At 53.4% G+C, this 13996-nt stretch overlaps 1 protein-coding gene across 1 annotated transcript in view; it reads left to right on the forward strand.

The window, feature by feature from the left end:
- Positions 1 to 496: 496 nt before the first annotated feature.
- The window catches only part of ARHGEF5 (Rho guanine nucleotide exchange factor 5), a 30639-nt gene continuing 17139 nt past the window's right edge, over positions 497 to 13996 (forward strand). Inside the window, exons 1-5 of the mRNA XM_061415009.1 lie at positions 497 to 602; positions 8495 to 11621; positions 12185 to 12242; positions 12669 to 12733; positions 12935 to 13188. Coding sequence (XP_061270993.1) covers positions 8507 to 11621; positions 12185 to 12242; positions 12669 to 12733; positions 12935 to 13188 — 3492 coding nt within the window. The 5' untranslated portion in view covers positions 497 to 602; positions 8495 to 8506. The remainder of the gene's footprint in view (positions 603 to 8494; positions 11622 to 12184; positions 12243 to 12668; positions 12734 to 12934; positions 13189 to 13996) is intronic.

Here is a 13996-nt window from a genome sequence, read left to right on the forward strand (position 1 = left end):
GGGCAGGAGTGCAGGCAGAAAAGTGAAAAAGGAGCCGGATACACCCTTCCTCATGTAGGAAGAGACTGGTAGCCATCAAGGAAGAGAACTTAACATTGAGGCTTCATGATAAAGACTCAAATACAGACGAACACAGAAAAACTCAAGAGACACAGACTGGCCAAGAGGTGAGCATCAGAAGAACACCGAAGCGGGGGCCGGTCAGGGGCCAGCTCAGGTAAAGACCTGGAGAAACACCCGGGAGAAGAAACCAGGCAGATCTGAGAGACCTAGCCGGCCCAGGGAAGGCCCCGCGGTCCGCTCTCCGCTCCCACGCCCTCGGGCCCGCCCGCGGGCCCAGGGCTCCCCGCCCGGCCCGGCCGGCACTTCCCAGCTCTGACGCGGGCGCTGCCTTCACACCAATGAGGCCGCGGCGCGGACCGGCCCCGGCCCTCCCCCAGGAAGGTGTGTCCCTGGTTTCCTCACCTGAAACTTCCGAGGAGAACCAGATCCCTCCCTCCCGGCCGGGCGGGGCGGCCGGGGCCTGCGCTGGGGACGGCCGGCCGGCGGGGGACCCGAGGGCACGCGGGGGGGCGCCCGGACAGCATGTGACACTGACCCAGGTGGGTGCCCGGTGCCCGGCTCCGGGCGGGCGGCTGTGGCGCCCCGGCGGAGGGGAAGGGAGGGAGCGGGAAGCCCGGGAATCGAGGCCTTCACCTTGGGAGCAGCCCCCGCGGGCTCCCGGGGCGCGGGCTCCACAAAGTGGCGGGGAGCGCGCCGGGCAGGTGGGCGGAGGTGGGGTGCGGGGCCCGAGCACCTGGTCTGGGAGAGGGGAGAGAAGCGGGAGGAAGGGCTCCTGCCTGGAAAACTTTGCTTCCGGCCTGCTCCCCGCCTCGGAAATGGGCACCCTGCCCCTAAGATGTTCCGCGGGCCGGTAATCAGGGCTCTTTTTTCCAAGTCCAGGCCCTGGGGAAAGCCCGCTCCTGTAATAAGATGTAGCCAAGATTCCCTTTGTGGACGGACGCCGTCCCTGGAGGTCTTTTGCCGTCTCCTTTTTCCTACTCGGGCCGGGCCTTCCTTCGCTTATCTGCCTGTGGACTCGCCTACTGTGTGTGTGTCTAAGCTATTCGCTGGGAGCCGAGGAGGTGCCTCAACCTGTAAACAAGGGCTCGCGCCCTGCCCCCCTCCCCTGTTTCCCCACACCCGGGGAGGGCTCCCAAAGCTTCTTGCGGATCCTAGCTTTGCCTTCAGAACCCGGCGAGGTAGGAAGGGAGCTGTTCAGAGCTGGGGTGGGGGCGGGGGTGCTAGAACACCCTTCTGAGCCCCGATTCGGAGCATCCCTCCCAACTCCGTTCCGCAATTCTCAGATCTAAGCCCCTGCTCGCCTTCCTGAATCTGGGATTCCCAAGACAGATTTGCCCTCCTGTCTGCCTAGACGTGAACTCTGGCCAAGCCTCTTGTCAGATTGAGGGGAAGGGTGTGTCTGACAGACAAGGGAGATAGGGTGAGTTTTCTGTCTTTTGTCCCCTTCTGTTCCCCTACTGCTGTCCAGGATCTTGCATCCTGTGTCGACTCCAGAATTCCCAGCCCCTGACTAAAGAGCTCCTGATGTGGCCTCTTGTTCAGACTTCCTGGTTTAGCTCCCTACCCGCCCCCCCACCCCCCAACCCCAGGCCCTGGCAAAATGGGGATCATCTGTTCGCCAGTCTGTGGGCCTGAAATTGGAACCATGTCCTTGGAGGGGGTTCTTGGGGGGCTGGGGAGGGGAAGGGATGTGGGGCGTCAATCAAATGAGACTGTCCCACAGGAGGAATGTAGGTCATTGTCCTGGTGGGGCAGAAAGAGCAGGCAGGAGATGAGAGGAGGAATCTCTTATCAGAAGGATACGGTGGTTCTTAGTCAAGAGTCTGCATCATTTCAGGGTTCCTGGAGTGTATGGCTGTCCACAATGTGGTCTGTCTGGGGTTGTCTGCGGCCTCATTAAGCATAGTGATTGTGGGATAGACAAAGAGTATGTCATTCGTGGTGTCTGGAGTGGTCAGTCACACTGTGGTGTGGACAAGGACGGGATCCGGCTTACTCAAGTGGTGTAGACCCAAGCAGATGATTTACAGCATTTGGTGCAGACGGGTGAGTCACTCACCACGTCTGTGGAGTAAACTGGAGCTGGTCACGTACAGTGTCAACAAGGTGACCATCAGGGTCTATGTTAAGGACACAAACAGGTCACGTACAGTGTCAACAAGGTGACCGTCAGGGTCTATGTTAAGGACACAAACAGGTCACTCACACTTCTGTGTGGATGGCACCAGGGCCACCGGTGGGTTTGTGGGCTCTGTGTTAGCATTGCCACTAATGATGGTCTGTGTAAGCCCACTGGGGCTACAAAGCAGTGAATGATGTGGTGTTTTCAGACATTAGGGAATAGATAGAGGTGTTTATTACAGCTTCCACTTGGATGGTGGGGCTTTCCTCAAATATGTAGAACACAGATCTTAGCAGTTAGTGGTCCAGAAAGCTACTCTTATTTTGATGTAGCATCAAGGACAGTAATGTCAAACAGTGAATAAAGGCATCCATCTATGGGTCTTATTTTGGAAAGCAAAATGAGAACATACCTTTTGATTTGGTGGGCATTTTCCTAAAATAGAATATAGATGACACTGTAAATGCTACAAAGCAGTGGATGATGCAATATTTTTAGACATTAGGAAATAGAGGTGTTTATTAGTTTTTCCGGAGAAGGCAATGGCACCCCACTCCAGTACTCTTGCCTGGAAAATCCCATGGATGGAGGAGCCTGGAAGGCTGCAGTCCATGGGGTCGCTGAGGGTTGGACATGACTGAGTGACTTCACTTTCACTTTTCACTTTCACGCATTGGAGAAGGAAATGGCAACCCACTCCAGTGTTCTTGCCTAGAGAATCCCAAGGACGGGGGAGCCTGGTGGGCTGCCATCTATGGGGTCGAACAGAGTCGGACACGACTGAAGCGACTTAGCAGCAGCAGCAGCAGCATTACAGTTTTTCACGTCAATGATGGGGGTTCTATCTTCCTCGGATAGGTAGAACACATGTCTTAGCAGATAACGGTCCAGAAAGCTACTCTTATTTTGATGTAGCATCGAGGCCAGTAATGTCAAACAGTGAATAAAGGCATCCATCTATGGGTCTTAGTTTTGAAAACAAAATGAGAATGTGTCTTTTGATTTGGTTGGTATTTTCCTAAAATAGAATACAGATGACACAGTGTAAATGCAGAAGTACTGTAATCGCGAGAGTACTTCAGTGATTTGTGGTGTAAGTCAGGATATTTGAAACTAACACTGCTGAAAAATCCTCTCCAGAAGTACACTTGGTACTTGGCGTTGGACTGAAGAAGCAGTAGTGTGATGAGGGGTGCAGGTGAGGAGGAGGGATATCATTGAAATACAAATTCACATCTGGTGAGTTGAAATAGACCTGAGCTAAGGTATTGGGGGCTTTATGGGGGGAGGGTTGAGTTCTTGAGTTCTGTCACACACTGTCATGTGGGTGACTTGGAGTTTTGTCCTGAAAGAAGTCATAAGTGAACAGGGGCAGCAGATGCAAAAATGACCCTGGCCTGGAGGAAGACCAGGTCACCATGGTGCCATGCTCTGTCTTTGCCTGTACTCGGATAAAGATGATCATTCACCCCCAGCGCAGAAAGCGATGAGGCGGTGGCTTTAAGATAATGGGAAGTGCAAAAAAATCTCTCTCTTGATGCCTTTATGTGAGTAAAACCAAGTTTTACAGATTTCCTTTAGCTTTGATACATTCTTGGTTTGTAATGCCTGATTCCCATAGGATTATAGCACAGGACGAAGAGGGACACCTAACTTGATAGCAGCTACCTGGGATCAACAGGAGGCCCATCAAGTCCCCTCAGACTGAGGGACAGGGAAGGAAGTAGTGGATAGGAAGCTGAGCTGCCCTCTATAGGGTTGCTGTCCCTGTGAACAGAATGCCCAAGGGAGCTAGGTCACCTCAGGCCAGCAGTGGCTCATCCTCCGCTTCGACCACCCAGACCCCAGGTTCAGCCAGTGGCACCAGCAGCACATCGTCCTCATCCTCTGGGGACAGGACTGTTGTGTGGGGTCCAGGTGACGCCCGGGTTGGTCCAGGGGGCCACAGGCTGGGCAGGAGGCGGCCTCGCAGGGCCTGTACCACTCCAGACAGCAGTGATGGCTCCAAGGGCACTGCAGGCAGTGGCCCTGGGGCTTCAGGGACAGTAGGGCAGGCTGGGGATGTGCTGGCAGGTGGCAGTGGAGCCTTGAGGCATATGAGGGCTGAGCCAGTGACCACCAGTAATGCCAAAGGGGTAAAGATGGTGTTGAGAATAGTGTCAGTGGGAGACACTGACTAGAGTGGAACGGAAGATGTTCGTGCAGCACATACTGTCCGTAGATAACAACCTGAATGTAGCAGAAACACGCTTATGTATTTAGAGGCTGCTTGCTTGAGGACGTGACAGTGTTTGGGTCTGTTGTTGTTGTTCAGTCGCGAAGACTCTTTCGCAGCACCGTGGAGCTCACCAGGCTCCTCTCTCCACGGGATTTCCCAGGCAAGAATACTGGAAGGAGTTGTCCAGGCAATCTTCCCCACCCAGGGATCGAACCCACGTCTCCTGCATTGGCAGGCAGATTCTTTACCACGGAGCCACCAGGGAAGCCTGTGTATGGGTATAGGACCGGGACAATACACATGTCAGGGAGGCGAGACTACAGATTTAATCACTGGGTCGCCTTAGGCAGGTAGGAGCCAAGTTTCAGAAAGTGTTCACAGTGAGCAGGTATATTATTTAATGTGCGGTTGGGAGAAGAAGGTCACGTCACTGCAGGATCATCTATAGTGATTATACTATTCTGTACTTAGGCTGAGTGTCGGGGGCAAATCACACACTGTGTCAATTAACTGGAAAAGGACATAAAAGCCCTTGTACACAGTATGCTTGTGTTAGACATGGCCCTTTAGCCCATAGAGATGGTACCTGTGTGAAGTGACCAGGAGCTTGTCTCATGCGACAGCTGCCGGGTGGCGAGGGACATGCTCATTTGGTTATGTCAAGCAGTCCCTGTAGAGTCTGCAAGGGTGGTTTAGTGTTTTGTGTGTGTGTGTGTGCATGCATGTGTGTGCTTATGTGAGTGTCTATGCACGTGCAATATCTCAGCAAGAGAGCCAGCATTGGGGGTGGTGGGTTTCCTCTCTAAGCTTAGACCAGACAGGGAAGGGTGAGTCCAGGTGGAGCTGTGAGTTCTATAGGGCCCCAGGGTCTCCCCTAGACTAGTGACCGGCCAGCTTTCTTACAGCTGGACTTCCAGTTGCTCATGGTAGACTTAAGTCAGGAGACCATGTTTTGAGTTCACCTGTACTCAGGAAACTTGAAGGTTAGCTGACTTTCAGTTTCCTCATCTGTAGATTAGGCAAAATTTTCTGTGTGTCTCCAAAAGTCCATCCTGCTCATAAATCCAATATTTGCCTCTTACACTTTCTTTCTCCCAAGACACATACAATTCCTGACATGTCTGCTACCACCAGTGTTACCAATCCTTTTTTTTTTCTTCATTTTTTATGTTGCCTTCTTTAATCTTTATTAGGACTCTTTGCAAACAGCATATATTATCCCCTTTCTGAGAATAAGAGAAAAAAAATGTTCAACTACATGATTTCTACAATTATGTTAAAATTAGTAAGATATGAAAAAGGCAGAACTAAAAGTTGGACAACATTCTTGTAAGTCTATATTCTTCCTTCCTTCATCTGTGCAATAAATCTTTGCTGAGGGCCAGCTAAGCTGCGGGAAGAAGGAATTGAACAGTTAACATGGCAGCATCTGTGTTTTCCTGAAGCTCATGGTCTGGCCCAGAAAGTAGACACTATATGCATAACTCCAAGTGTGAAAGAAGTAGTCAAGTGTCCTCTGGGCAGGAGAAGAGGACTCCAGGTCGCAGAGCCACACCCGTGAAGGCCTCCAGGTGACAGGAAGGGGAGCTGAAGGCTCTGGAAGCCAGTGGGATGGGGGAAGTGGTGACCGACAAGGATGCTGCTGTAGGGAAGACAGAGGCCAGGTTGTGGAGGGCATGCTACCCAAAATATATATTTGGGTTTCACTCCAATAGTTAGAGACTACTGAAGAAATTTAACCAGAAGTGGGGCCTTTGATCACTCAGGCACTAAGGAGAGAATGCCTCGGAAAGAGGGCAAGAGAAGCTGTGTGGAGGCCAGTGGCCAGCTGCAGTGAACTGGGTACGAGAGGGCAGCCGCATGGACCAGACTCTAGCAGTGGAGATGGAGAAAAGTGCACAGACTTGAGTGAGATTTAGGAGGAAGGATCCAGAGGAGTTAATGCTCAATTAAATATGGGGAATGTCAGCCAGGAGGGAAACAAGAATTTTTATTTCATCATGGAAAAATATTTACTGAGTGCTTAGTATGGGTCACGTATTATATTCTGTTGTTCAGTTGCTAAGTTTGCAACCTCATCATGGACTTCAGTTTGCCAGGGCTCCCTGTCCCTCACTATCTTCTGGAGTTTGCTCAAGTTCATGTCCATGGAGTTGGTGATGCCATCCAACCATCTCATTCCCTGCTGGCCTACTCTCCTTTTGCCTTCAATCTTTCCCAGCATCAGGGTCTTTTCCAGTGAGTCAGCTGTCGTAGGTATAGACAATTGAGCAAAATAGATGTTGTTCTTGATCTTCTGAAGCTCATTGTTTGAGATTGATGATAAACTAAAATACACACGTAACTACATAATTACAATTGCGTAAGTGCTACAAAGGAGAAATAAAGTGAACTCTAGGTGATAAGTGCTACAAAGAGGAGCAAAGTAACCCAGTTAGAGGGTTCAGTCAGTCAGTCAGTTCAGTCACTCAGCTGTGTCCGACTCTTTATGACCCCACGGACTGCAGCACGCCAGGTTTCCCTGTCCATCACCAGCTCCCAGAGCTTACTCAAACTCATGTTCATTGAGTCCTTGATGCCATCCAACTATCTCATCCCCTGTCGTCCCCTTCTCCTCCCACCTTCAGTCTTTCCCAGCATCAGGGTCTTTTCCAATGAGTCAGTTCTAATGAGTCAATTAAAGGGTTGGGGAAAACTTAAGAGGAAAAAATGTAGTCTCACAAATAACTACCTGTATGTGTAATGTCAAATTGGTGTCCACTGCAGTGTCAAATGTCAGATGCTGGCAAGAACCACTGAAAATAAGCATCCACAGAGTCTTGTTTAGAGTTAGCACGTTGAAGGTTGTAGGGGAGGTGAGCAAAGTGGTGCCCTTAAAGTTCGGTTGGAGGTAGAGGAGATGCAAGGATATGAGGAGAGCAGGTGTGAAGAACTCCAAGTACATCTTGGAAAGAGAAGAAAGCCACAAACATGCTTAAAGGCTGGTGGGATGGTTCCAACAGAGAAGCTGAAGGTGCTAGAGAACGAGCTAACCCACTGCACCAGGTCCTGAGAAGGCAGGCTACAGAAGATGGCACTTGGAGGTGAGGGTGCTCTGGCATAGTCAGAGGGGGATGATGGACAGAGGGAAGTGTGGGTTGCTCTGAACTGCAAGAAACAGAAGCAATTCCTCTCCATTGGTTTGTAAATTCTTTGCAAAGTAGCAAAGAGAGGTGGGAAGATCAAAATATGACAAGTGATGAGATGAGTTCATGCTAGAGAGAAGGGGGGCGTAAGATGGTGAGGGGTCCCCAGTTTGATGGCCCTCATTGGAGTGGGTACCCTTTGTATCTACTCTTGTTCTTGTCTAATCTCATCTGGTTCTCATCTAAGTCTAGTTATCATTCCACTTTACTAAAGCTGTTATATAATTGAAACACAATTTTTTTGTTGTTGTTAATTAGTCACAGGCTTTGCTAGACACTCTGTAAAATAAGGTGAGTGAAATTCAGACCCTCTATAAAGGAGATTATACGGTGCTGTGGTATCTCAGGCACCGGCCATAATGGCCAGACCTGTTTTAATCCCGTCAGCAGTTTAGAAGGAGGATTCCCCTCCAGACACTGCTCCTCTGGGCTGTAAGATCTAGGGTGTGTCCCTCACACTGTTTGGGAGTTATATGGGCCTGAGTCACTCTTGGTGTCCAGAGAGTCGACAGGGAGACACCATGACGTCATACCACCTAGAGCTTAATGACCACTGGGGAATGCTGGGAGCTCTCTGACAGCGGTCTGGTGCCCTAACGTAATTGTTTTCATCTGTTTCCTTCACAAGACTGCAGGCTCCATGAGGACACAGTCTGTTTGCCTCGTTTGCTACTGAATGCCCCACCCTTGAAAGGGTGACTCGGCAAATATTTATTAAATGAACAAATCAATGATAAATTTTATAGAAGCCACTGCTTACTTTGTGAAGGACGTTTTGTCTCAAAGAATGACTGCAAATGGAACCAAAGAAATGCCCCATGCTTGTTCTTTATGGTCTGTCCCTCTGGATAAATAACAAATAAAGCGGAAGAGGGGGTGGAAACTTGGTCTCTTATTCCTCTTTAGGATTCAGTGCTGATGGAGGCGGAGGAGCCCCAGCATGGAGCCTCGACTCCCATCCCTGCCAGAGCAGAATTCCCTGTTATCTGGGCAGCTCCCATGAGGAGCAGCAAGACCCCTGCCTTGGAGCCTGCAGCCGAAGAGGGTGAGGACCCGCGGTGTCAGTGGGCTGAGGGCTGCACACTCTTGGAGACCCAGCAGAGACACGTGAGGGATGAGAATGACCGTGCAGCTGAGAGCATGACCTCTCTCCTCAACGAAGCCTCTCCAGAGGTGGAGACCGACCAGGAAACCCTGATGGCTGAGGCCTGTGATGATACCCCCTCATGCCAGGAGGCCGGGCCCTGGAGCCTGGAAGATAGACAGGCAAGGATGCCAGCTTCCCTGGATTTCCTGGCCTGCCCTGACCAGGGTGACTGTCTGGACACGGCCTCGGTATCCAGGGATCTGGACACCAGCGTGGAGGTGGACTTTAAACCAGAGCTCACGTCTTTGATATTGGAAACGGGACAAGCAGAAGGGAAGGAGGAAACATCCTCCAACGCCTATGCCCGGACCAGACACAGGCCTTCCTGTGATGACGAGCACCCGGCTGAGACCAGCCGGCCCCTGGAGGACTCGGAGTGTGGACCTGCCAGGCAGGAAAGTCCAGGCCTCGTGTGTCTCCAGGGAACTGAGGGGCTGGAGGAAGGGGGACCTCAAGGAGAGGCTGCTGGCTCTGCTGGGCTTTCCGGGGCTCCAGAGCAGATGGGAGAGCAGGTTAAAGGTGCAGAGGAAGAAGGGAGACAGAAACAGCAGCAGATGCAAAATGACATGGTGCTCGAAGATCCAGGAGAAAGAGAGGGGTGGTGCTGCGGGGAGGAGTTGGGGGGTCTGAGTTATGGGGAGTGGGACTGGAGGACTTGGAGCCACGGGGATCCAGAACAAGGGGAGCAGAAAGGGAGGGAGTTAACAGGGCCAGAGGAGAATGAGGTGGGTGCTCAGGACGGGGAGAATCAAAGCTCAGCAAGTAAGTCAGAGAAAGGAAGTGGAAAGCCCGAAGATCCGGGTGCACAGTGGGAAGCCAAGGCAGCAGAGGGGCAGGAGGAGGAAGTGGGGTCACTGGAGGAGGAACCAGGGGGCGGGGAGGGGGACACACCCAGCCGAGGAGGAGAAGAGAGCTGCATAGAACAAGGAGAGCGTGAGGGTCCCACTGCGCTGGCTCTGGTCGCCCCTGAGGTCTCTCCTCCCTGTGACCTGTCTCTAGAGGCCTCTTCTCCCCTGAGCAGGATCCCGGGGACTCAAACAGAGCCTGGAGCCGAGGTTCCATCCCCCATAGCTCCGAGTCCTGCCCCAGAACCCACAGGATGCTCCCACCAGCCCTTTTCTTTACCTGGTTCCTGTCCTGCCGAGGAGTCCCTGGACCCAGAAACTGCTCATCGCCACCAGCAAGAGGGCTCTGAGCTGGGGCAGGAGACCGCACGCAGCGTGGGGGCAGAGGTGGTCTCTGCCTACAGTCCCTCTGCGACCCCTCCAAGGAGCCCAGAGGCAGCTGCACCCAGTCCTCCTGAAGGGCCCCCTGGCACGGCTGCCACACCGCTGGCCCGTCCCCTGGCTGCCTCTCCCAGGAGGGAGCCTCCTGTCCTTGCCTGTTCTCCAGAAACCTCCAGAGCCTCTTGCCCGACTGACAGTCCATCTCCCCGTGGGGCTCCTGAGACTCCCCCAGCAGCCTGCTACGGCTTCCCCTTGGCGGGCCGGGCCAACCCCCCGGGGTCCCTGGGCAGCCCCACCGGAGCGGTCCAGCCCGTGAGGAGCAACTCCTTCCCCGGGTCTCATGGGACAGAGCCAGCCCCACACCTGGCGGGAATATCCCTGTCCTCCTCCCACTCAGAGTTGCCCCAGAGGCCTCCCAAACCTGTCATCTATGGCTCTGTGCTCCCAAGAAGGGGCAGGAGAACTCTAAGGGACTGTGCCATCATTCCGGAAGCCTCGAGTTCACCACCCGCTCTGGGGCAGGACTTTGGAGAACCGGCTTCAAATCCAGCCACGGCCGGCAGCCCCCCTGACAGTCAGCCGTGGGGACCCACGAAGCACTGGGCCTTTGCCCCCGGGTCTCCTGCCTGTGGCTCCTCCCCAGCCCCTGCAGCCCCCATGGACCTGATGATCCATGAACCTCCGCCCCTGCCTCCCCTGGAGAGAAGGCACGTCCAGCCCTCCACGGTGGAGCCAGACGGCCATCCCCCTGCGGTGATCCCCATGCTGAAGCGGTACAGCCATCCTCCACCACTCACCCTGGGTCCGGGGCTCCACGGCCCCCCCAGGGTACCCCCAGCCCACATTCCTGACCCCTTGGTGGCGAGGGAGCACCGACCGCTGCCCTCCACGCCGGACGCGCCACCCCACACTCAGCACTCTGTCTCTTCCAGGCAGAGATACAACAAGCCGTTACCCCCCACCCCCGACGCCCCCCAGCCCCACCACCCCCTTGTCTTGTCGAGCATCTCAAGGATCTACAAGCCTCTCCCTCCTGTCCCTATCCTGGATTCTCCTACTGAACCACCCCCTCTGCCCCCAAAGTCCAAGGGGAAGGGCAGGAGCTCGCAGGGAGGACTCGTGAACTCAGGGGATCAAGGCAGGCCGAGGCCTGTTTGTCAAGAGTGGACCGTCTCCACCCCACCTTCTGCAGGACGGGTCTCCTGGCCTCCAGCCACAGGCCGGTCAACCGACCCTTTGGCTTCCGTCGGCAGGTGTAAGAGTGATACGCCCCCGGGCCTGGCTTTCAGTAACATGACGGCCCTTCTACACCCATCTTCCCCGACCACCCCATGGACTCCAGAGGTCCAGCGACCCACCTCTGAACCCGGGCTCTCAGAAGAGTCTGACGCCCCTGCCAGAGGGTCTTGGAGAAGAACAGCCCCCCAGGAAGGAAGCAATGGCCTGAGGAGGTCAGAGGTAGGCCCGGTGAGGCAGCCGGAGAAATCGGGCCACATCCTCCTGGAGAAGGCATCGAGCTGGCCCCATCGACGGGACCCGAGAAGGCCAGTGGAGGGCGGCAGTGAGGCGGCGGCGGTCCCCGGTGAAGGGTCAAGTAAGCACAAGGACTGGCACCGGCAGGGCCTGCGAAGACCCTCCATCCTCCCCGAGAGCCCTGTAGGTGAGTGCGGAGCCGGGACCGCGGTACCTCGCCTCAGAGCAGACTCTGTCCGGCTCTCCCCTCCTCATCTGTCTTCTGTCCTCCAGGCTCCTACTGGTCCCCCTGCTGGCTTCCCTCACCCATGTACCCAGCCCCAGGCAGAGGAAAGTCCTCTAAAACATCTCTGAGCTCATGGCGAGGCTCTTTCTTCTCCCCTTCCGTCTCTCTCGCTCTACTGTGGGGTGCACTTTTATGGTGCATCTCTGTTTGCCAACATTGTTCTGGAACCTTCCCCTCCCCCACCCCTGAGTACTTTCCAGTTACAAACACTTGCTCGATGCCCTTCCACTAGCAGAGAAGGCATCTTCTACTTGTCTGGTTCACATTCTGACGCAATGGGAGCAGATCTGGTACCAGTGTCCTCAAATGCTTTTGACTTTGGCTCTTCCCTTTCTCACAGATGCCCAGTTGAACCTTTAACCCAACCCCCATGCCTACATGTCTCACTCTAGGTCTTAGGTTCCTTGGCTCCGTCTGAACACCCCCTCGAAATCTCGGTTACTTTATCCGTTTTCCATTTTCAGACACAAGAGGTCCCGCCATGGAAGGATCCCCTGGCCTGTCGGACGCCATTGTTTTCCGGTGAGTCACCCTCTCTCCCAATGGGTACAGTTTTCTCTCTTTCCTAGGATACTGAGATTTTTATTAGCTGGCAAAGGTGCTGAGATCATGTCTTTTCCAGGGGTAGGGAGGGGAAGGGACCGACACCAGGATTCCAGGGTAGGGAGATCTTTCGTCTACCTGGTTCTTGCAGCTGAATCCCGGTCTCCTATCCATCTAGACCCTTTGGCTGTGAACTAAACCCCGCCATAAAAGTTCAACCTGACATCCATAAGAGCGTCGAACTATGCAGAAGTGTGTCAGGCTACAGCTTGCCTCTCCAGAGGCTTTGGCCTTGATATTCTAGCACATGTCCCAGTGGTCAGAGATTATCTTATTTATCGTCACTTGGGGCTTCTCCATGTCTGATGGCCAGCAAACACCATGGAGCCCTTCTTTATCCCACAGGGAGAAAAAGCCAAAGGAGGTGATGGGAAACTTTTCAAGACGGTGCTCCAAGCTTATCAACTCCTGTGAGTACCTTGAAATATGACTGTGGACCTGCGTGAGTGTTCTTCCTGAGCCGGAGAGGGGTTCGTAGTCATCAGCAGTGGGACTTGGCCAACTGTAGGGAGACATGCCAGGAGAGCCACGGGGCTTGGTGACCTGTTTCGGAGCCTCAACTCCCTATCTCCCTAATTCTCTCCCTCTCCTGCACCTCTTCACCCCTGTAGCTCAGCTGCTTTACCAGGAGTACAGTGATGTGTTTCTGAACAAGGAGATTCAGAGCCAGCAGCGGTTGGACAGCCTGACGGAATCACCGGGGCCCATCTCGCCCCGGCAGCCCCGAAAGGCCCTGGTCTCCTCGGAGTCCTACCTGCGTCGCCTCTCCATGGCCTCCAGCGGCTCCCTGTGGCAGGAGATCCCCGTGGTGCGCAATAGCACTGTGCTGCTCTCCATGACCCATGAAGACCAGAAGCTCCAGGAGGTACCACCAGGGTGGGGTGGGGCAGGGGCTGCAGAAGGGAAAGCAGGGTCTCCTCTGTTCACGTCCATGTCTCCTACTCACCACCACCACCACCACCACCATGACCGGGGTGTCCCTACCACACTCACCACCGTGACACTGGGTCACCCCCAGCTTGCTGGGTTCGAGTTGCTTTGTGAACATCACCACTCTCCCTCCTATCTACCTCCTCCTCACTCCATCAACCATTTACTGCTCCGTGCTATTGGTCTGAGCTCATACAAAGTGACCATGCCCCTGAATTTGATGGGAGAAGTATACACTCAATCTCATTAGTCTAGCTTCAGGCTAGACTTAAATTTCCCTCTTCAACCAAAGGTTCAGCCTACACTGAAGTTTTCCTCTTCAACCAAGACACATGCAGGGGCTTTTTGGTGTTGCCTTGGTGAGTGGCCCTTGCAGCTGTTCTGTGGTTCATGGGTTTCATAGAAGCTTTTGAATGACCATCAAGCTCTGCTTGGTCCTTCCTTCCATTAGCAAGACTACAGTAAAGGCTGTTGGTCTCATGTTAAGTTACTGTCATTAATATATTTTACATGGAGTGCTTATCTTAAAAATCAATTTAAAATATGGGTTAAACCTTTCTTCCTGGAAAGATGACATGGCACAATGGAGAGGCATTATGGAACAATGTTTAAGCATTTCAGTTCTGGCTTAAATGACCTGGACCCACTTTAATATATACTAGCTATTTAACTTGGGCCAAATTATTGAGCTGGCCAAAAAGTTCATTCAGGATTTTCCATAAGATGTTAAGGAAAAATCCAAA

This window comes from Bos javanicus, chromosome 4 (genome assembly GCF_032452875.1).
Source record: "Bos javanicus breed banteng chromosome 4, ARS-OSU_banteng_1.0, whole genome shotgun sequence".
Classification (NCBI taxonomy): Eukaryota; Metazoa; Chordata; class Mammalia; order Artiodactyla; family Bovidae; genus Bos; species Bos javanicus.